We start from the raw sequence: 22,870 nt of genomic DNA, 5'->3' as shown, positions 1-22,870 counted from the left end.
AACGCATTAATGATACTATATTCACCTCCGAAACCTTTTTTGTTTGTTTATTTGTTTTTTGTTTTTGTTTTTTGTTGTTGTTGTTGATTTGTTTGTTTACTTATTTTATCGTTTTCTCTTTTAATTGCAGGCTTTTTATTTCTTGTAAAAACCAGCTATGCATACCTCGTATATTTCTCTACGAAGATTCTGGAGAGCTGGAAAAGATAGAGAATTCACATTTAATGTTGATGCGTGGCATTTCGGCGACATTATGTATTACTGCTTCATCCGCTCTTGTCCTTTGAAATGTTTGATATGTCAAAAAGGTACCGACAAGGGAGGTAAGCAAGATAGTCTTCTAATAGTACACTGACCAAGGGAGTAACTAGTCTTCTAATGATACACTGACCAAGGGAGTAACTAGTCTTCTAATGGTACACTGACCAAGGGAGTAACTAGTCTTCTAATGGTACACCGACCAAGGGGGTAACTAGTCTTCTAATGCTACACCGACCAAGGGAGTAACTAGTCTTCTAATGGTACACTGACCAAGGGAGTAACTAGTCTTCTAATGGTACACATACCAAGGGAGTAACTAGTCTTCTAATGGTACACATACCAAGGGATTAACTAGTCTTCTAATTGTACACTGACCAAGGGAGTAACTAGTCTTCTAATGATACACTGACCAAGGGAGTAACTAGTCTTCTAATGATACACTGACCAAGGGAGTAACTAGTCTTCTAATGCTACACTGACCAAGGGGGTAACTAGTCTTCTAATGATACACTGACCAAGGGAGTAACTAGTCTTCTAATGCTACACTGACCAAGGGAGTAACTAGTCTTCTAATGGTACACTGACCAAGGGATTAACTAGTCTTCTAATGGTACACTGACCAAGGGAGTAACTAGTCTTCTAATGGTACACTGACCAAGGGAGTAACTAGTCTTCTAATGGTACACTGACCAAGGGAGTAACTAAAATGGTACACTGACCAAGGGAGTAACTAGTCTTCTAATGGTACACTGACCAAGGGAGTAACTAGTCTTCTAATGGTACACTGACCAAGGGAGTAACTAGTCTTCTAATGGACCAAGGGAGTAACTAGTCTTCTAATGGTACACTGACCACTGACCAAGGGAGTAACTAGTCTTCTAATGGTACACTGACCAAGGGAGTAACTAGTCTTCTAATGGTACACCGACCAAGGGAGTAACTAGTCTTCTAATGGTACACCGACCAAGGGAGTAACTAGTCTTCTAATGGTACACTGACCAAGGGAGTAACTAGTCTTCTAATGGTACACTGACCAAGGGAGTAACTAGTCTTCTAATTGTACACCGACCAAGGGAGTCTTCTAATGACCAAGGGAGTAACTAGTCTTCTAATGGTACATCGACCAAGGGAGTAACTAGTCTTCTAATGGTACACCGACCAAGGGAGTAACTAGTCTTCTAATGGTACACTGACCAAGGGAGTAACTAGTCTTCTAATGGTACACTGACCAAGGGAGTAACTAGTCTTCTAATGGTACACTGACCAAGGGAGTAACTAGTCTTCTAATGGTACACTGACCAAGGGAGTAACTAGTCTTCTAATGGTACACTGACCAAGGGAGTAACTAGTCTTCTAATGCTACACTGACCAAGGGAGTAACTAGTCTTCTAATGGTACACTGACCAAGGGAGTAACTAGTCTTCTAATGGTACACTGACCAAGGGGGTAACTAGTCTTCTAATTGTACACTGACCAAGGGAGTAACTAGCCTTCTAATGCTACACTTCTAATGGTACACTGACCAAGGGAGTAACTAGTCTTCTAATGGTACACTGACCAAGGGAGTAACTAGTCTTCTAATGGTACACTGACCAAGGGAGTAACTAGTCTTCTAATGGTACACTGACCAAGGGAGTAACTAGTCTTCTAATGGTACACTGACCAAGGGAGTAACTAGTCTTCTAATGGTACACTGACCAAGGGAGTAACTAGTCTTCTAATGGTACACTGACCAAGGGATTAATTAGTCTTCTAATGGTACACTGACCAAGGGAGTAACTAGTCTTCTAATGGTACACCGACCAAGGGGGTAACTAGTCTTCTAATGGTACACCGACCAAGGGGGTAACTAGTCTTCTAATGCTACACTGACCAAGGGAGTAACTAGCCTTCTAATGCTACACTGACCAAGGGAGTAACTAGTCTTCTAATGGTACACATACCAAGGGATTAACTAGTCTTCTAATGGTACACCGACCAAGGAAGTAACTAATCACAGGACAGGGAAGTGACTACAGAACAATTTCCCCTGTTGTCTCTAATCACATGACAGAGAGGTGACTACAGAAAAACTTACCCTGTTGTCTCTAATCACATGACAGAGAAGTGACTACAGAAAAACTTACCCTGTTGTCTCTAATCACATGACAGAGAGGTGACTACAGAAAAACTTACCCTGTTGTCTCTAATCACATGACAGAGAGGTGACTACAGAAAAACTTACCCTGTTGTCTCTAATCACATGACAGAGAAGTGACTACAGAAAAACTTACCCTGTTGTCTCTAATCACAAGACAGAGAGGTGACTACAGAAAAACTTACCCTGTTGTCGCCTTCGAATGTTGTCTTCGATTCTTTCAAAACTCAAATCCACCAACTCGGTAGGTACGAAAGGCTATAATAAAACCATCAAGATTTTTTCCTTATTGTAAACAAATAGCCGATATAGTTTATAATGTGTATATAGTCGGTTGTATTTGAGGGTTGTCTTTTATCCCGACTAAGAGGGTATTGCCGTGCCAGCTTAACGCATAGTATCAAAAGAATCATGATCTTAATTATCAAGCTGGGGTTTAATTAATGCCATATTAATGAACAATCAATAATTTGCAGCGATTCGTGAAAAAGAATCAGTTTTCTCTAGACCATCAGACATATTCGTCAAAATGCCTAACGACGGGTGAAGGGTTCAGAGGAAACGGGTGTTAATTATGAGAACGATATTTCTGTAGATTGAATGTAAACCATCATTTCCTACCTTTGTATCAAAGTCTCGTTTGAAATCTTCTAACTCTGAATATATATATATGAATACGTATAACGATCGGTTAGAGATTTCATGATGTCCTTTTTGTTTCCAGATATTATACTTTTCAACTACAAAAGGTAAAATTTCGAAGGGCAAATCTTTCGTGTTCTTCTTCTGAGGTCTAAAACGAATCTAAAAATATATATACGTATCGTAAAAGTTTTTTTTTCTTCGAAAGATCCAGTTTTTAAAACCAAATTATTGAAGCATGAAACAATGTGTTTTTCTATAAACATTATTTTCTTTTTTCTTTTATGTTTATATTTGAAAACAAAAATTCACAGATGCATAATAACACACCACAAGTACACATACACTCACTCACGTCATCTTCATCATCATAAGAAACAGACATCAATTATCATCATCATCGTCAAAAGACACAGACATCAATTATCATCAGACATCAATCATCATCATTATCACCACCACCATCTCCATCATCATCATCATCATCATCATCATCATTATTATATACATTATTTTCATTGTATCCATTCTCCGTGATGTGACTACATTCTCCCCAATAGTGAGAAGTAATGTCGACTATAACAACATTAAAACAATGAAGGAAATGCGACAGTTCTCCTACAAGAATATAGAACATTATTACCGTGGTCTGGTCAAGTCTATACTATAGGATCAAAACTGGTGTTCCATGAAGTGGGGTGATTACAAATGTAAACCTGTAGAGAAACAGATACTGTTACCTTTCACTTTCTCAGTACCTAACTTTTGTACAGATGAACATATCAGAGATAAACCTCCTGTATTGAACATTTCACTTACTTCGCCTTGATTGTTTAACGTCCTCCTCGGCCGCCATTAAAATTGCTATTTCTTTGTCAATGTGTACGTTCGGCTGGAACAAAATGATTACAAATACAAAATATAACTTCATGTCCAACTTAATATAAAAAAAACAGCACACAGAAGTCTAGTGTTGGGGTTGCAACGTGACAGATGAAACATTTACTATCCGCCAAACCCTCCATATAAACAAATGAGAGTGAGAGAGAGAAGTCTGGTCAAACCGTAATTAAGGGGGACGTTTTATTTCCATTTTCACCAACGTTAGAAAACAGAAAGAATGAATCACAGTTTTGCTGATCAATGTTAATAGTGTTGTACAGAGAAAATATTGTACCAATTTGTACTTTACAATACCAACTGCTGTATTTCTCCCTTGTTATTTATCCTGATCTACCTGTTTTGAATCCCGAAATAAAAAATGATGACGTTTGTTTTTTTGTTGTTTTTTTTTAACCGAAGTCGTGGAAACAGTATGAGTTTTCTACCAATATATAATCATCATAATCACTTTTCGTCAAAAATCGATTAGAATTTATTTCGATGTTTCTGACGTCTTACCTTGAGAGTATTGATCTCTCTTCTATAATCATCATACACCGCGTAAAGAAAACAGAGCCGAAACTAAATACTCACACAACAGGGATCGTTTCCTAGAAAGATGGTTAACCAAGCTATGATTTCGTTTCAAAACAAAATGATCTTAGCCTTATGATAACAATATGAAAGCATTTTAGGTAAACAGGAACTTCACATATGTTTTGTTTGTTTTGTTTTCCTGTGATGTCTGGTTAGGTAATCTTGTTACTATATTTAGTACATGATGCACCAAACAGAATATACATATAGATCTCCCAATCTCTTTGACATCTTCGTTAAATTAACTTAAGCATATACTAATAACTCGATCCATAAAAAGCATAAAGGTAGCAGATCGATTTTTTTTATAACAGTCAGCACGTGATGTGAATGACCCAAAACATTTTTAGCATATAACTTTCAACTTTATTAACTTACGACAGTCTTTGAGTTTGCCAGAAATTTTCTTCAATTCCTCCTTAACTTCTGGAGTAGGAACATATGCCTAGAATGAAAGAAAAAAACACAATATCAGTCGAGGGAAATTTGGGCTCCACTACAAAGGTAATTGTGTTGTTAATAAATTGTTTTCTACTAGATTAATTATATTTACCCACGACAAATCGAAGGAAATAACATATACCTGTACACAACCTAGTTCCTTCCTCATAACCTTGACGGTATCTGGAAACGAAAAAGGACAGAAGTGAAATAATATACACAGATACTGGTAATATGGTTTTAATTTTAATCCAAAGAGCTGGTAAATGTGTTGTCCTGTTACCTATACACTGATCACATTGGGAGGGGTAGATTTACTGACGAACTTAGTGCTTTGGCGTTTTAGCGAAATACAAATAAAACAATTTTAATATTTTGTTATATCTCGGAACTACAAACAAAACCAAAACACAAATTTATGTTGATATGACACTGTAAAATATACATAAAAAATGTGACAGCGTTTTGAAACCAGCATTAAACAACTTTCTAAAGAAAGGGTCCTTAATGAAATCAGTACTTGTAATTATATTTAGAATTTGCTACATGGAACATTTCGATTATTAATCAGATATCTATTTCATTCCCGATCTATTACAAGTTAAAACGATACTTGCTACTTACCGTCCGAAAATGACAAAATACTCATAACTTCTAACATGTATTGATTACTATCCATCGTTAGTAATACGGTATTTCAACTAGACTTTGTAACTAATCGCCGCGAAAACTTACGTGATATGGAACAATGTAATCACGTGATGGATAAGGTCACATGGCCTGCGGCGCGTTCGATCCAGACAACCTTGTTTTCAAAATTCACGACTCGCGGAAGCAAGGATTCGCGTGATAAGTGGTTCTTTTCCACGTGTGTATCAAATATCAGTCTATTCACTGACATTTAGTTTACTAATTTAGCCGTGAGGAGAAACGGGATGGATTCCAACCAAAACGAACGGAAAATGTTTTTCCTTTTCGCTTTATTGGTTGATTACCATCATTTGCGGTCTAAAGTTTCATTTATTTTGAATCTCCTTTATTCAGTAAGAAAGTTTCAGGAAGAGGTAATGAATAAAACGCCTTGCTACCGCCGGGGTTCGAACTTGCGACCCATAGTCTCTAGACATAAACTCTATCGTTAAACTTAAGGGAAACCTTCACTATCCGAGGTTAGTAAGGCGACTCAGCTTCTACACACTATTACAATACATAAGAATTTCGGTCGTCAGTGTTGATTTTTGGTGTTTCCAACATGTTTTGAATGTTTTCCCTTGATATAAAACAAAAACAAAACGGTAGGCAAGATTTTCGAACGGGTTATCTTCAAGCATATACATAATTATTTTATGGAAAATTCTTTATTTTTAAGTATCAATCAGGGTTTATGCCAGGTCATTCTACGGTTCATCAATCATTAGAAATTTATCACAACATATGTTTAGCATTAGAGGACAGTAAACACGCTTGTTTAGTATTTTATGACATATCTAAAGCCTTTGATCGTGTTTGGCATAAGGGGTTGTTAATAAAGCTAAAATCCTATGGTCTATCTGGGGAATTGTTGACGTGGTTAGAAAATTATCTGTCCAACAGAAAACAGAAGGTTTTCATTTCAAATTCATTTTCCGATATTGGTGCTATTAAAGCGGGTGTTCCTCAAGATTCTTTACTTGGACCTCCATTGTTTTTTATTTATATCAATGATGTCGCTGACGTTTTGCGCTCAGCGTCACGTCTTTTTGCTGACGATACCTCTCTTATGAGTACGTCATCTTCTTGTAACGAGATAGAAACTACTATAAACAACGACTTAGAATCGTTAAATAACTGGGCTAAAAAATGGTTGGTGAAATTTAATCCGGGCAAAACGGAAGTTATTTTTATATCAAATTCAATAGAACTAGATGGGGATCTTGAGTTGAAATTTGATAATGCGTTTCTAAACTTTAGTAGTTGTCATAGGCATTTGGGTGTTACTTTTAATAATAAAGGGAAATGGGGTGACCATATTGAAAATACATATATATCTGTCTTAAAGAAGGTAAATGCACTTAGGAAATTAAAGTATATACTTAAACGTGACACGTTGTTAAAATATATAAAACTTTTATTTTACCAGTTTTGGAATATGCTAGTGAGTTATGGGATGGTTGCAGTGTTTTTGAATCTAATTTATTGGAAAAGGCCCAACGTGAAGCAGCTTGAATTATAACTGGTTTACCTTCATATGCAACTAGTGATTCTCTTTATTTGGAAACGGGATTTGAAACACTTTCCGATAGACGTAAAAGAAGAAAATTACAGCTACTATATAAGATGAAAAACGGCTTAACACCTGACTTTCTCAACGATATATTACCCAATACAGTTGGGGAAAGCACTCCTTACTCTCTGAGAAACAAAAATGATTTCGTAATTCCATATTATAGACTCTCATCTACTAATTCGTCCTATTTACCCTCAACCCTATGTTCATGGAATGACCTGGAAAATTCCTCTAGATCTGCACCTTCTTTTGCGATGTTTAAAAAATCTATTACACCCGATTTAAAGCAGTTACAACCTCCTAAGTATTTTGGATTTGGTGATAGGAAAGTAAACATTATTCATACAAAGTTACGTCACCAAAACAGTTCCTTAAGATATGATTTATTTAGAGTAAATCTTGTAGAAAATCCTGAATGTGTATGTGGTAACCCGTGTGAAAATGCATTGCACTTTTTCTTTGAATGTCCTCGTTTTGACCTTCAGAGGCGTGTTCTATTTGATAGTCTTGATGGTATGCATGTCAATATTAATATAAATTTACTACTTTCAGGAAACAAAAATCTACTCATAGACACAAATATTATGATTTTTAGAAATGTGCACCATTTTATTAAAACCAGCAACAGATTTTAATTTCTTTAATTGTAATTAAGTAATACAGTATAATCGGTCCATACCGACCCCTGTCTATTTCGGATCATTGTCTATTCCGGCCTTACTTTTGTTAGACTTTTCTCACTTATAGTTGTTACAAACCAGCCAGCATTTTGATCAAGTTTGGACAGGTTATACTTATATCTATACTTATATATCTTATTATTTTAGTTTCGGAGAGCAATGCCAACAGTTATATGTTTTGTCTTTTTCTTAATGTGACCTGTACTTTTGTTTGCCAAATTGTGTATATTGTAATTGTTTTGGGAGAGGGCGTCGATAATGTTGATATAACTTGTGCCCAATCCCTTTGTTATTCTGTGGCAATAAAATATGTTTAAATCACAAAAACAAAACAAAAAGAAAAACAAAAAACAACACAAAATAAAACTAAGGGAAAAAAACAAAATAAAAAAAAACCCGCCCAACCTTCCTCACAAAATCCAAACAAACAAAAACAAAACAAAATACACAAAATAAAACAAATATAAACAACCCCACCAAACCCTCCCTCCAACCCCCCAACCCCACCCTCCAAAACAAAAACAAAAACAAAAACAAACAAACAAGAACAATAACTTCACTTATTTCTCATGTTAACTATTCTTCCCGTTATCCTTTTCAAGATAAACGGCTTTAATCAGATTACCCTTTAAAATCCTATATTTCGTCTACACTATATGTTACTTTTCCCGATTTTTCACATGTCGCTATCAAATTAAATATTTATGTAATTAAGCACAAATACATTATAAACTGAGATACTTTCTTTTTCTTAAAAAATAAAAGATGTGGATCTGGAGATACAGCACTTAGTACTTTAATGTCTCATTGCACAAAAAATACCTTAGAACTTTAGATACTGTTGAAATCAGGTAAATACATTGAAATTAACGCCATCCACTTTCATTGTCATAAAACGTTTCATCACAGTATAATGCCGTTGTTTCCTCTTATACCACAGCAAGATACCAATAGTTGTCCTTTTATACTATATTATCATAAATCGTTTCCAATATATTCTGTTTTTTAACAATAAGGCCCTTTTATTTCATATTTGGAAAGTGAATCAAATCCGTCCGTTATGTTGTGATCCTTTCGGGCGATCACTCAGTTACTTAGTGTGATCCCATTTTGAACGTAAAATTTGCCAAGCGTATAAATGACGTAGATTGCTGTGGTGGGTGGGTGGGTAGTAGCCCACCAACTTTCGTTTTGCACCGAACAAGAGGATAATATAGCCACTCAGCATGCTGAACGAACAAGTCGTGAAAGGTGAGAACAAGGAAACGTTTTACTGTAACGTAATATTATAAAGACACTGAAACGGGGATTTATTGTTAGCATGTGAACCTGTGTTCACTTGTGACAGACGCCATTCTGTATTACAAACGACACAGTAAAAATGAAGTAAAATGTACAATTCACGTATGTACGTCACACATTAGAATTTGGAAATTATATATACGACCGTTCTTTATAATTTATGATGTATAATTTACTGTAGATTTTTACTTGAGTTGTTCACAATCCAGATGTAAATATGGGGTTTTGTTACACGCACACATACAGTAAATCCAGATGTAAATATGGGGTTTTGTTACACGCACACATACAGTAAATCCAGATGTAAATATGGGGTTTTGTTACACGCACACATACAGTAAATCCAGATGTAAATATGGGGTTTTGTTACACGCACACATACAGTAAAGTTATCACATCTGAATGTATATTTTGTGTCAAAATGATTTATAATTATCAAACTTCCAAAATTGATTTCCTTTTCCAATTTAGATGTAAGTAACAAACGATCACATGAATCCGGTATCAGTGCTGATATGGAAATGGTTTCTGATATTGACTGATTTAAAATATAAATATCTAAATCTAGTACCCGAGTTTTCTCTGGCTCAAACACCAAATTTTAGGCATTTTGATGGACAAATGGCTCGAAACTCTTACACATTTGGAAATTTGTATTTAGGATTACATTTGAAGCTGTAGAACTTTTCAAAATTCATTCCTGTGTTATCCTCATTGTCATGTGTTGTATTGTTGTATGCCAATATACATCAGATGTCAGTTTACACAAATGGCCAATAATTTCATAGCACTGTTTCCAAAAATTTGATGAGTCTAGTTACAAAGAAATATAGAGGATTCCTGAAGGAAAAATATGAGCCAAATTTTTTAGTCCAAAATGTCTCTGATACCATAAGCATATGATGATATGTGTGATTTTAAAACTGTTAAGTAAAACGTTATTTCTTTTTTAGATATTTCTGAACTTCATGCCAGACTGTTAGATCATCGTCCTGTATTACAAGGTCACATCAACTACTTCATCAAAGAGTTTGAGGTAAGATGCCATGTTTTTATCAAATCAATGTTGGTAATTTTTATTTTTATTTTAAAAGATTCATGGTTTATGTCCATCCTTTGTCTGTACAGGAGAAGAGAGGTGACAGGGAACAGGAGAGATTGGATAAAATTTCAAAAGAGATCATGAAAATGAACGAAACGTTGCTGCCAGAAAGTTTGGATGCCATGCAAGTGTATCTTGCTAATGTATCAGCCAAGTGTGAGTGTTTATGATTTTTAACTCCACTATGATTCAAACCCGGGACCTCTAGTTTACTAATATGATCAAGCTAGAGGAATTTTCTCAAACCAAGGCGCATATTGCACCTAAAATTTTACCAGGGATCCATACTCCCCATCCAGGGAATATTTCGTCCTCAAGTTTCTGTAAAGGTTTGTGAAAGTAATGCTTAGTATTATTTCCAAGTTCCAATACCTCTGCTAGGATTCCAACCCAGAACCCCTGTCTTGCTAGTCTGACATTCAACTGATTGAGCTAAAGAGAAGTTCTCTCAAACCAAGGGGTATATTGTGGCTAGTATTTTACCTCAGTGACATCGATTTCATTGAATGATTAAGTGATGTAAGTGTTAAAGCTTCCAGCAGAAAACGAAGTCAGAACCAGTAAATATGTAATATATGATTTTGATGTAATAAGTGTCAGTTCTGCTTAAGTTTTAATGGGAAAGATAGTGTAACAGACTCAGTTTATACTTGGAGATAAACACTTTAGGCTTCTTTGCTGATTTGTATCATGATGCCATAAAAATGGCTTAAAAATTTAGGTTTCAGTGATATATTTTTATATTTAATTAGAAAAATATTTTATGAAAGCGATATCATGTAGATTCCATGATTTAAAAAAAGACATGAATTTTGTTTATTTCAAAGTGAAAGTAGCCACAGAAGTCTGCTACAAAATAGAGGAAAAAGGAAACAGTGTTGAGGTAAGGATTCTATTTGTCTCTTCCATCCATCTTCTGTTATTTAGTGTCACTTGTCCGACTGTTGTTGGTCTGGTGTCTTTTTTTTTGTATTTTGCTTTTCTGTCTATTGTTCAGCAGTTACATGTTTTTGTCACTTGTCCTTTCTGTTGTTTGTTTATTGCCTTTTTCTTGTCTAATTCTCTCTATTATATATATTGTCTGTCTGTTGGTCTCTGTCTATTGTCTGTCTATTTGTTGTCAGTCTTGACTGTCAGTTGTCTGTCTTTTGGTCAGACAATTTATTTATCAATTTCTGGTATTTTGTCTGCTATTGCCTCTGTTGATTTTTCTCTTTTGTTTTGGCTTTTGCCTGGTCTGTTGTCTGTGAATTGAGTTTCTGTTGGCTTTCCATTAACTTTATTTTTGTGTTGTGTTTCTGTTTACTCTATTTTCTGACCATGTCTATTGTCTGATTTTGTCTGTCTACAGTCCGACTATTGTCTGTCTATTGTCTGTCTGATGTCTGTCTATTGACCCTATCTGCTGTCTCAGTTGTGTTGCTATTGTCTGACTGTATGTTGTCTGTTGTAAACAGTAATATCTGTCTACAGTCTGACTATTGTCTGTCTGATGTTTGTCTTTTGACCCTGTCTGCTGTCTCCGTTGTATTACTATTGTCTGACTGTATGTTGTCTGTTGTAAACAGTAATATCTGTCTACAGTCTGACTATTGTCTGTCTGATGTTTGTCTATTGACCCTGTCTGCTGTCTCCGTTGTATTACTATTGTCTGACTGTATGTTGTCTGTTGTAAACAGTAATATCTGTCTACAGTCTGACTATTGTCTGTCTGATGTTTGTCTTTTGACCCTGTCTGCTGTCTCCGTTGTGTTACTATTTATTGTCTGACTGTATGTTGTCTGTTGTGAACAGTAATATCTGTCTACAGTCTGACTATTGTCTGTCTGATGTTTGTCTATTGACCCTGTCTGCTGTCTCCGTTGTATTACTATTGTCTGACTGTATGTTGTCTGTTGTAAACAGTAATATCTGTCTACAGTCTCTGTCCATTGTCTGTTTTTTGTTTGACTTTTTGACTATTGTCTGTGGATTGTCTCTCTATTGTCTGAATACTGACTGTTACATCTTTTTTCTGTCCATTGTCTGCCTGATGTCTGTCTTATGTAATTCTACTGACTCTGTTGTGTTGCTATTATCAGAATATTTATTGTCTGTTGTCTGTCTAATATAATAATATTTATCTTCTGCCTCTGTCTTTTGTCTGACTATTGTCTGTCTATTGTCAGTGAATTGCAGTTTTAAACTATTAAGAACTTAATTAAATGGATGAAATATTCACTTCGAGTTCACTCAGTTGTCAATTAATAATTTCACACACTTTGCCTGGTTTTACAGAGCTCAGTTCTAGAGGAAGGCAGACAAAGACGAAACAAGGATTGGGAGGTTTATACAAACAGACAGCTGAAGAGATGTGAAAATATTGATAAAGACTTTGAAGAACAAGTTAAAACATTACATAGACATTACAATGAATTAGAGGACAAATTAACAAATTCTTCAAACCTGGCAGCACAGTAAAAAAAATTGCAAAACAAATGTAAATTTGACTTCTTCCTCTCTGATATAAGAAAAAATGCAGCTCTGTATTCAGGTATTATTTTAAAGAACTTCAAAAGGAGACGATTGTATATATATCGGAGCCCCTGCATCCTCGGATCCGTCAGATCCGTGTGGCCCCACACCCGAGAGGAACTAACCTCCTTCCTAAAGGCACTCAACTCATACCATCCTACTATCAAGTATTATATATTTATAAGTCACAGTATTGTCCATTGTATATTACGTCACAATGGAAAGTTTTCCTCCCTGAGAGTACTTCAGGAGATAAATTCATCATAAATTTTGTCCTGATGAAGCCTCAACTTCAGAGGCGAAACTAGTAGACATAATAAAGGAAACACCCTCTTATTGGTAACACGTGAGTATGTTGTGATTAATATCCGTTTTGCACAGGAATTATTTTGTGTTTTGTGAAGTATGTAAGTACACATCTGTGATACTCCAAAGGTCATTCTCACTGTCGCTGTCCTCAACCCATCCTCGATACTCCAAAGGTTACTCTCACTGTCACTGTCCTCAACCCATCCTCAATACTCCAAAGGTTACTCTCACTGTCACTGTCCTCAACGCATCCTCAATACTCCAAAGGTTACTCTCACTGTCACTGTCCTCAACGCATCCTCAATACTCCAAAGGTTACTCTCACTGTCACTGTCCTCAACCCATCCTCAATACTCCAAAGGTTACTCTCACTGTCACTGTCCTCAACGCATCCTCAATACTCCAAAGCTTACTCTCACTGTCGCTGTCCTCAACCCATCCTCGATACTCCAAAGGTTACTCTCACTGTCGCTGTCCTCAACCCATCCTCAATACTCCAAAGGTTACTCTCACTGTCGCTGTCCTCAACCCATCCTCAATACTCCAAAGCTTACTCTCACTGTCGCTGTCCTCAACCCATCCTCAATACTCCAAAGGTTACTCTCACTGTCACTGTCCTCAACCCATCCTCGATACTCCAAAGCTTACTCTCACTGTCGCTGTCCTCAACCCATCCTCAATACTCCAAAGCTTACTCTCACTGTCGCTGCCCTCAACCCATCCTCAATACTCCAAAGGTTACTCTCACTGTCGCTGCCCTCAACCCATCCTCAATACTCCAAAGCTTACTCTCACTGTCGCTGCCCTCAACCCATCCTCGATACTCCAAAGGTTACTCTCACTGTCGCTGTCCTCAACCCATCCTCAATACTCCAAAGCTTACTCTCACTGTCGCTGTCCTCAACCCATCCTCAATACTCCAAAGCTTACTCTCACTGTCGCTGCCCTCAACCCATCCTCAATACTCCAAAGGTTACTCTCACTGTCACTGTCCTCAACCCATCCTCAATACTCCAAAGCTTACTCTCACTGTCGCTGTCCTCAACCCATCCTCAATACTCCAAAGGTTACTCTCACTGTCGCTGTCCTCAACCCATCCTCAATACTCCAAAGGTTACTCTCACTGTCGCTGTCCTCAACCCATCCTCAATACTCCAAAGCTTACTCTCACTGTCGCTGTCCTCAACCCATCCTCAATACTCCAAAGGTTACTCTCACTGTCACTGTCCTCAACGCATCCTCAATACTCCATAGGTTACTCTCACTGTCGCTGTCCTCAACCCATCCTCAATACTCCAAAGGTTACTCTCACTGTCGCTGTCCTCAACCCATCCTCAATACTCCAAAGCTTACTCTCACTGTCGCTGTCCTCAACCCATCCTCAATACTCCAAAGCTTACTCTCACTGTCGCTTATCACTTTGTTGTTAAGTGACTAAGAAATGTTGGTTTTGATCAGTGCTGTATTTCAGTGCTAGACTTTATGTTGTTCAAATACTGTCCAGGATGGTTTGTGTGTCCCAGTTAAAGAACCTAGGCTTGTGGTTCAGTGACTGTCCAGGATGGGGTGTGTGTCTCAGTTAAAGAACCTAGGATTGTGGTTCAATCACTGCCAAGGATGGTTTGTGTGTCTCAGATAAAGATCCTAGGCTTGTGGTTCAGTCACTGTCCAGGATGGTTTGTGTGTCTCAGTTAAAGAACCTAGGCTTGTGGTTCAGTGACTGTCCAGGATGGTTTGTGTGTCTCAGTTAAATATCCCAGGTTTGTGGTTCAGTCACTGTCCAGGATGGTTTGTGTGTCTCAGTTAAAGATCCTAGGTATGGGGTTCAGTCACTGTCCAGGATGGTTTGTGTGTCTCAGTTAAAGATCCTAGATATGTTGTTCAGTCACTGTCCAGGATGGTTTGTGTGTCTCAGTTAAAGATCCCAGGTATGTGGTTCAATCACTGTACAGGATGGTTTGTGTGTCGCAGTTAAATATCCCAGGTTTGTGGTTCAGTCACTGTCCTGGATGGTTTGTGTGTCTCAGTTAAAGATCCTAGGTATGGGGTTCAGTCACTGTACAGGATGGTTTGTGTGTCTCAGGTAGAGATCCTAGGTATGGGGTTCAATCACTGTCCAGGATGGTTTGTGTGTCTCAGTTTGTGTGTCACTGTACAGGATGGTTTGTGTGTCTCAGGTAAAGATCCTAGATGGGGTTCCACTGCCAGTGTGTCTCAGTGTCCTAGTTTGTTCAATCACTGTCCAGGATGGTTTGTGTGTCTCAGTTAAATATCCCAGGTTTGTGGTTCAGTCACTGTACAGGATGGTTTGTGTGTCTCAGGAAAGATCCTAGGTTTGTGGTGGGTTTGTGTGTCTCAATGCACTGTCCAAGGATGGTTTGTGTGTCTCAGGTGGTGGTGGTGACCTTTAGAAGACATGTCCAGCAGTTTGTGTGTCTCAGTTATTGATCACTTTAGTGTGTGTGTCTCAGGTAAAGATCTCTGTCATTATTTTGTGTGTTCAGAGTAGTGTGTCCAGTTAAATATCCCAGGTGGTTTGTGTGTAGTTAAAGATCCTAGAAATGTGTTCAGGTCCTCACTATTAACCTAGTTGTGTGTCTCAGTTAAAATTTTTGTGGTTCAGTCACTGTCCAGGATGGTTTGTGTGTCTCAGTTAAGGATATTTTGTGTGTCTCAGTTAAAGATCCTAGGTTTGTGGTTCAGTCACTGTCCAGGATGGTTTGTGTGTCTCAGGTAAAGATCCTAGGTATGGGGTTCAATCACTTCTAAGGATGGTTTGTGTGTCTCAGTTAAAGATCCCAGGTATGTGGTTCAGTCACTGTACAGGATGGTTTGTGTGTCTCAGTTAAAGATCCTAGATATGTTGTTCAGTCACTGTCCAGCATGGTTTGTGTGTCTCAGTTAAAGATCCTAGGTTTGTGGTTCAGTCACTGTCCAGGATGGTTTGTGTGTCTCAGGTAAAGATCCTAGGTATGGGGTTCAATCACTGCCAAGGATATTTTGTGTGTCTCAGTTAAAGATCCCAGGTATGTGGTTCAATCACTGTACAGGATGGTTTGTGTTTCGCAGGAAACTTGAGTTCATGGAATGCCCTGTGCTGTTGTGGTGGTGGTGGTGGTGACCTTTAGAAGACATGCTAACATAAAGGACTGTCAAGTTCAAATGAATATTGTGATCTACATACAATGTTAAAAGGTTCAGATAAGTCTACATATACTAACAACTAAGCAGGCCTGGAACTTATTATTTCACTTGCAACATACGGTAAAGAAGTATGGGATGAACAGTATAATTACCAAAGTTAACTTTTTCGCTGACATCATATTTATAAACTACAAGACAAGCCGAGGGATACAACCCTGTTGTGCCTCTTGTTGTGCTGTTATTTCTACATCTATGTGAGAGGCCTTTATGGAGAAATATCTGACAGCAGATTGTGTGTAATAGAAATTATCATATTTCTGATAGTCTAAATGCACATTGGGAAATGTTACAGGAATGTTAATTCGACGGATTTCACCTTCAACCTTAACATGTAGTAAATGACCTTTAAATAGCATATATAGTAAATCGTGGTATATCATATAATAGTTTTGTTTACCACTAAATAGTATACCGGAGCTGTATCTTATCAGTTGTTGTACAATTTTATAACGACTTTTGCAACTAACACTTGGTATTAGAGATGAACTTTTTAAAAAATAATATCTTCGGAGATTTGTTAGCCATGCAGTCCACATAGGCCGCCTCATTCATAAGAAAGATGAAAAACCATACAAAACAAAAAACAAACGAATAAAAATGAAAATAAAAAATTCAGCATCACTACTCTCTTCAATCACAAACAGGACATAATATGAACGAAAGAAATAACTACACGAAGACTCCTGAAAAACACAAGAATAATAAGACCAGGTGTTCCTGAACAGTTAGCGTCTTCTACTTCGTCGACGAAACCCGCCATGCAAATCTTGGTCAATCCAAAAAAGTATGGCCACGTTCCAAAATAAGAACAAAAGTAAACAATGATGGAACCACTATGTACAAATCTCTCAAAGAAACAGAGTATTTATCAATGAGATCACTATGACAACCGTAAAACTTGCCAACGATGTTTTCTTGAAACACTGTTTGTGAGTTTATCGCCATCTTGCACGAAAATCGTGATACTGGTGAGAAGCACTAGAATATTGTATCAACTGTACATAAAAACACCATTGGGATTCACTGAAGTTGCTATCTATAAATGGAAAATTCACAATAGGGAAATTGAAATCATCACACGTGTCGCACAGTTTGATAGAAAGCTGTCAATACTGGTTTCGTTGTAGCTCGAGGTACGCGGCTCATTTGAAAGAGTCGTATTGTCCTTGATTTACAAAAAGTTCGAGCACCATTTCAGCTGTATGGCATTAATATCTTTTTTTAATTCCGTCGGTTGGTATGAACTTTCAGAAACATAAACATTTTGAGAAGCTTAACTGATTTACACGATATTGAAGTAAACATGCAAACAGAATGATTTCCCACACTCTTCTGAAAAACCTCGTGTCACATGAATTAATGTTGTTTTCTTCGGATGTTTGCTTTGACCTAGATCCCTTTTCTTGTCATATTGTGGGTAACATGATATCAATTATGTTACTGCACAAGCATAGAAAACAAAAACAACCTTGTGCACGAGACATTTAAAAATTGGATTTAAAAGTATTTTTAAGTCATTAAAATAAATCGACGTCACCCCATTTGAAACCAAACACCTATGACGTACATATGTTTGATATTTCTTCCTTAGATCAAACAAATGTTTGTTTATTTGTTATTTTCCGTTTTGGAAACATTCAAGGCCATACACTTTAATAACTATAGTGACCGTGTACAAAGATGATGGGGCCACGCATGGGATTTATCTAACCTGGACACAGAACACATCGCAGTAAGGTCGAAAAGTTTTGTCTCTAAAATGGCAATTGAATTTCAATATCCACGTTCCTTCTGCTGTCATTAAATATTTACATTTATACTGATAAATGCTCATTATAGAGACAATGAGGTGTTTTTATAAAACTGGCAGACATGCATCCAGCATGCACAGGCATTAAGCTCGCTTATAAACAGGTACAATACAATATGCATAGATCTTGTTTATCTGTGATCTATGCATCTGTTCACCATGGCTGCAGTCCTTTATATCTTGGGTTCAGTTCTAAGCAAAACATGTTTATTACCTCGCTTACCTTTCCAGACTTTATAGTTAGCTAAGTATACGCTATTCCAGTGCGTTTCTAAAATACAATAACAAAAAATTTGAAAATTAATAACCGCATAATAAATGTGAATATTGACATCCATTTATCACTTTTTGTAGGGTAGAGATTTTGGTCTGCGTTCCAGCCGGTTACATGTTGATGACGACAGATGCCTGATAATTATTTATATAAATCAGCAAACAGCTAGGACTACGAGATTGCGGTTACAGAGAGTAGGTGCGGCAGATTTATTTTTGTATCGCTGGCGTGCTTTAAAGTTTAGAACGGCTGTCAATATAAAATGAAGTGTGATATTTCACATTTTTATTTCAGCAAGTACTCACTAAACAAGAATAAGTCGGTCATTTGTCAAAGTCTTAAGGAAGAGTCTCCTATCGTTTTTCACATGTAAGTAAAGGTTCGAAATCTCGTTCCGACTTCGACAATGTACATCGGAAACCCTGGTATACGAATTATCTTTATGTACAAAATGTGGTCCAATGAACGCATATGATTTGATTTGATTTGATTTTTTCAATTTTTTTTTTCGTATGATTTTTTTATTTGATTTTTTCAATTTTTTTTTTTCGTATGATTTTTTTGTTTGTTTTTGCTTTGTTTTATTTTTTGATAAAAAGTACCAACACAGAAAATGCTACTAAAACATTATGAAATTTAATAGGAAAAAATGAAAGAAAAATGCCTTTCGATAACGATTTTTGATACATGAGATATCTAATTTAAAAACTGTCAGATTTCTAATATTGCCTATAACACCAGTCTGACCATTAAAACCAGTCTCTCATAGTCACTATTCCATCAAGAGATCCTTTAAACAATATAGTCATTAAATTAACAAATCTGAATGGATGGACCATCAAATAGAACTCTTCTGTTGTTGAAGTCCACTAATGAGTAGCGGGACTCTCTACCTTAAACTCTTTCAGTGGTGATTTGATTGACGTCATATATATACAAAAACTGCATTATAATTGTGAGCCCTACCGGATGTTTTGCATCATGCTGTACTTAAAAGTAAACAACACGGTTAATGAACCCAAAATATATTTAGATCTTATTTACTTTCATCTTTTCTATCAGTCCCTGAGACACCGGTCACAATTTACTTACACAGGAGTTGTCAGTTATATAAATATGATATTCAAATTAAAACCGGTAATCATGTTTTGATTTTCACTTCCACGAGTCAAACAGTTGTTTTAGAATTGATTCGTCATTTCGGATAAAAAGGTGAGCGGAAGTGATCAATTCGATAGGAAGAGTTAGCAAAGAATTGAATTCACACCACAAAATTACCTTACTAACATATTAGCTTCATCTGTTGTTAGATGTCTACAGATACGAGGGTATTTTACCACCATTACACACATCAGTTTCCTATAACAAAGGTGTTATGTATAAGTAACTGCTTGTGTACATGTTGTGTAGGAGGCAATTGCTCAACGATAGCCTAATCCGGATTTGTCGAATAAATTGTTTGGCTGTGTGCGTGTGGTTTTTTTCTCTCTCAGAAAACACGACATGGAGATTTTGTTATCGTCCTTAATCTTCTCTCTGTTTCTTAATACTGTACATGAAAAGGAAACACTCGAAAAATTGTCATCATACCCCATGGAATACCCCTGTTGCTGCTCGTGAAAGCAAGCCAATTCGGAATACCCCTGTTGCTGTTCGTGAAAGCAAGGCAATTCGGAATACCCCTGTTGCTGCTCGTGAAAGCAAGCCAATTCGGAATACCCCTGTTGCTGCTCGTGAAAGCAAGCCAATTCGGAATACCCCTGTTGCTGCTCGTGAAAGCAAGCCAATTCGGAATACCCCTGTTGCTGTTCGTGAAAGCAAGCCAATTCGGAACACCCCTGCTGCTGTTCGTGATTGCAAGCCAATTCGGAATACCCCTGTTGCTGTTCGTGATTGCAAGTCAATTCGGAATACCCCTGTTGCTGTTCGTGAAAGCAAGCCAATTCAGAATATTCTTGTTGCTGCTCGTGAAAGCAAGCCAATTCGGAATACCCCTGTTGCTGTTCGTGAAAGCAAGCCAATTCGGAATACCCCTGTTGCTGTTCGTGATTGCAAGCTAATTTGGAATACCTCCTGTTGTTGTTAGTGATAGAACGCTTATTTGGTACACACGTGCTTTGCTAGGATAGCAAGCTAATTAAGGTTGTACACCAGTTGCTACCTACGAGAGCAGTGCAATTGTCGAACCATGTAGCTGTTTACGATAGCAAGTCGATTTGGGATTCCCACATAGCTGACTTGGATTAAAAGCAAACTTGGGATATCCTTGTTGCTGTTTGGGTTTGCACGGCCTCTGTTGCTGACTGGAATGTGAAGTCCGTTTGGGATACTCGTGTTGCTGTTTGGGTTTGCACGGCCTCTGTTGCTGACTGGAATGTGAAGTCCGTTTGGGATACTCGTGTTGCTGTTTGGGTTTGCACAGCCTCTGTTGCTGACTGGAATGTGAAGTCTGTTTGGGATACTCGTGTTGCTGACTGGGAGAGAGATTACACAGAAACAACTGATAAAACGCAGCAAGCCGATTTACAAATAGCGTTGTTGATTTTGGTATATAAGAAATCCCTTGTTGCTGACTGTCAAAGCAAACCAGCTTAAGATATCTACCAAGCCAAGTTGGGATATTCCTGTTGCTGTTTGTGATTGTAAGCTAAATTAGAATATCCCTGTTGCTGTTTGTGATTGCAAGCTAAATTGGGATAACCATGTTGCTGTTTTTGATAGCAAGTTGAATTGGGATAACCCTGTTGTTGTTTGTGATAGCAAGCTAAGTTGGGATAACCCTGTTGCTGTTTATGATAGCAAGCTAAGTTGGGATAACCCTGTTGCTGTTTGTGATTGTAAGCTAAGTTGGAATAACCCTGTTGTTGTTTGTGATAGAACGCTTATTTGGGATACACACTGTTGCTGTTTATGGATAGCAAGCTAAGTTGGGTTGTACACCTGTTGTTGTTTGTGATTGTAAGCTAAGTTGGGATAACCATGTTGCTGTTTGTGATTGTAAGCTAAGTTGGGATAACCCTGTTGCTGTTTGTGATTGTAAGCTAAGTTGGGGGATTCCTGTTGTTGTTTGTGATTGTAAGCTAAGTTGGGATAACCCTGTTGCTGTTTGTGATTGCAAGCTAAGTTGGGATAACCTGTGTTGTTGTGATTGTACTGGAATGTGATAGTCCTAAGTTTGGGATAACTCTGTTGTTGTTTGTGATTGGGTTTGCACGGTTGCTGTTTGTGACTGCTAAGTTGGGATAACCCTGTTGTTGTTTGTGATAGCAAGCTAAGTTGGGATAACCCTGTTGCTGTTTGTGACTGTAGGCTAAGTTGGGATAACCCTGTTGCTGTTTGTGATAGCAAGCTAAGTTGGGATAACCCTGTTGCTGTTTGTGATTGGAGAGAGATTACACAGAAACAACTGATAAAACCCTGTTGCTGTTTGTGAAAGTTGGGATAACCCTGTTGTTACAAATAGCGTTGTTGATTTTGTGTATATAAGCTGAATAACCCTGTTGTTGTTTGTGATTGTTAGCTAAGTTCGGGAATCCCTGTTGCTGTTTATGATAGCAAGCTAAGTTGGGATAACCCTGTTGCTGTTTGTGATTGTAAGCTAAGTTAGAATATCCCTGTTGCTGTTTGTGATTGCAAGCTAAATTGGGATAACCCTGTTGTTGTTTGTGATTGTAAGTTAAATTGGGATAACCCTGTTGCTGTTTGTGATTGTAAGCTAAGTTGGGATAACCCTGTTGCTGTTTGTGATTGTAAGCTAAGTTGGGATAACCCTGTTGCTGTTTGTGATAGCAAGCTAAGTTGGGATAACCCTGTTGCTGTTTGTGATTGTAAGCTAAGTTGGGATAACCCTGTTGTTGTTTGTGATAGCAAGCTAAGTTGGGATAACCCTGTTGCTGTTTGTGACTGTAGGCTAAGTTGGGATAACCCTGTTGCTGTTTGTGATTGTAAGCTAAGTTGGGATAACCCTGTTGTTGTTTGTGATAGCAAGCTAAGTTGGGGGATCCCTGTTGCTGTTTGTGATAGCAAGCTAAGTTGGGATATCCCTGTTGCTGTTTGTGATAGCAAGCTAAGTTGGGATAACCCTGTTGCTGTTTGTGATAGCAAGCTAAGTTGGGATATCCCTGTTGCTGTTTGTGATAGCAAGCTAAGCTGAGATAACCTTGTCGAACTGGGAGAATCCTGAAAGTTGTCTTTTTAAGGACGCCCGAGCATATATAATCTGTAGACCAGGCCCAACGGGCCTCTTGTTTAATTATACCATTTATCATTATTTGCAATTGATGGATTCGTGTAAAATATATTTGCCACTTTATAACCAGGGTAGTATGATTCTGTCCTTAGCCAAATGAATAGTCGTGAAACACAATGTCTGTATCGGAAAGTGATATCCTTAGATAGTTAAGAAGATTTCAACCCCTTTGGTTTGAAGTACGTTGTCATAACCATTTC

At 37.5% G+C, this 22,870-nt stretch overlaps 1 protein-coding gene across 1 annotated transcript; it reads left to right on the top strand.

Annotated features, from left to right (window-relative positions):
* Positions 1 to 9,067: 9,067 nt before the first annotated feature.
* Positions 9,068 to 13,167, top strand: LOC132547087 (biogenesis of lysosome-related organelles complex 1 subunit 5-like). The gene is made up of 5 exons (XM_060210843.1): positions 9,068 to 9,157; positions 10,162 to 10,244; positions 10,337 to 10,466; positions 11,138 to 11,193; positions 12,588 to 13,167. Exons 1-5 carry the CDS (start codon positions 9,133 to 9,135, stop codon positions 12,768 to 12,770), a joined length of 477 nt encoding a protein of 158 aa, XP_060066826.1. The 5' UTR covers positions 9,068 to 9,132; the 3' UTR covers positions 12,771 to 13,167.
* Positions 13,168 to 22,870: the final 9,703 nt, after the last annotated feature.

Source organism: Ylistrum balloti, unplaced genomic scaffold (assembly GCF_031769215.1).
Source record: "Ylistrum balloti isolate Yb309-2 unplaced genomic scaffold, AGI_CSIRO_Ybal_v1 Utg369934, whole genome shotgun sequence".
In the NCBI taxonomy this organism is placed as follows: domain Eukaryota; kingdom Metazoa; phylum Mollusca; class Bivalvia; order Pectinida; family Pectinidae; genus Ylistrum; species Ylistrum balloti.
The sequence above is the reverse complement of the archived record's forward strand: the minus strand, read 5'-3'. Positions and strand labels throughout refer to the sequence as shown.

Bases quoted from the DNA above. Each gene is read 5' to 3' on its own strand.
- LOC132547087 (XM_060210843.1), top strand. From the start codon at position 9,133: ATGCTGAACGAACAAGTCGTGAAAG. The intron at 10,245-10,336 runs GTAAGATGCCAT...TTGTCTGTACAG, and splicing joins ACTTCATCAAAGAGTTTGAG to GAGAAGAGAGGTGACAGGGA. The intron at 11,194-12,587 runs GTAAGGATTCTA...CTGGTTTTACAG, and splicing joins AAAAAGGAAACAGTGTTGAG to AGCTCAGTTCTAGAGGAAGG.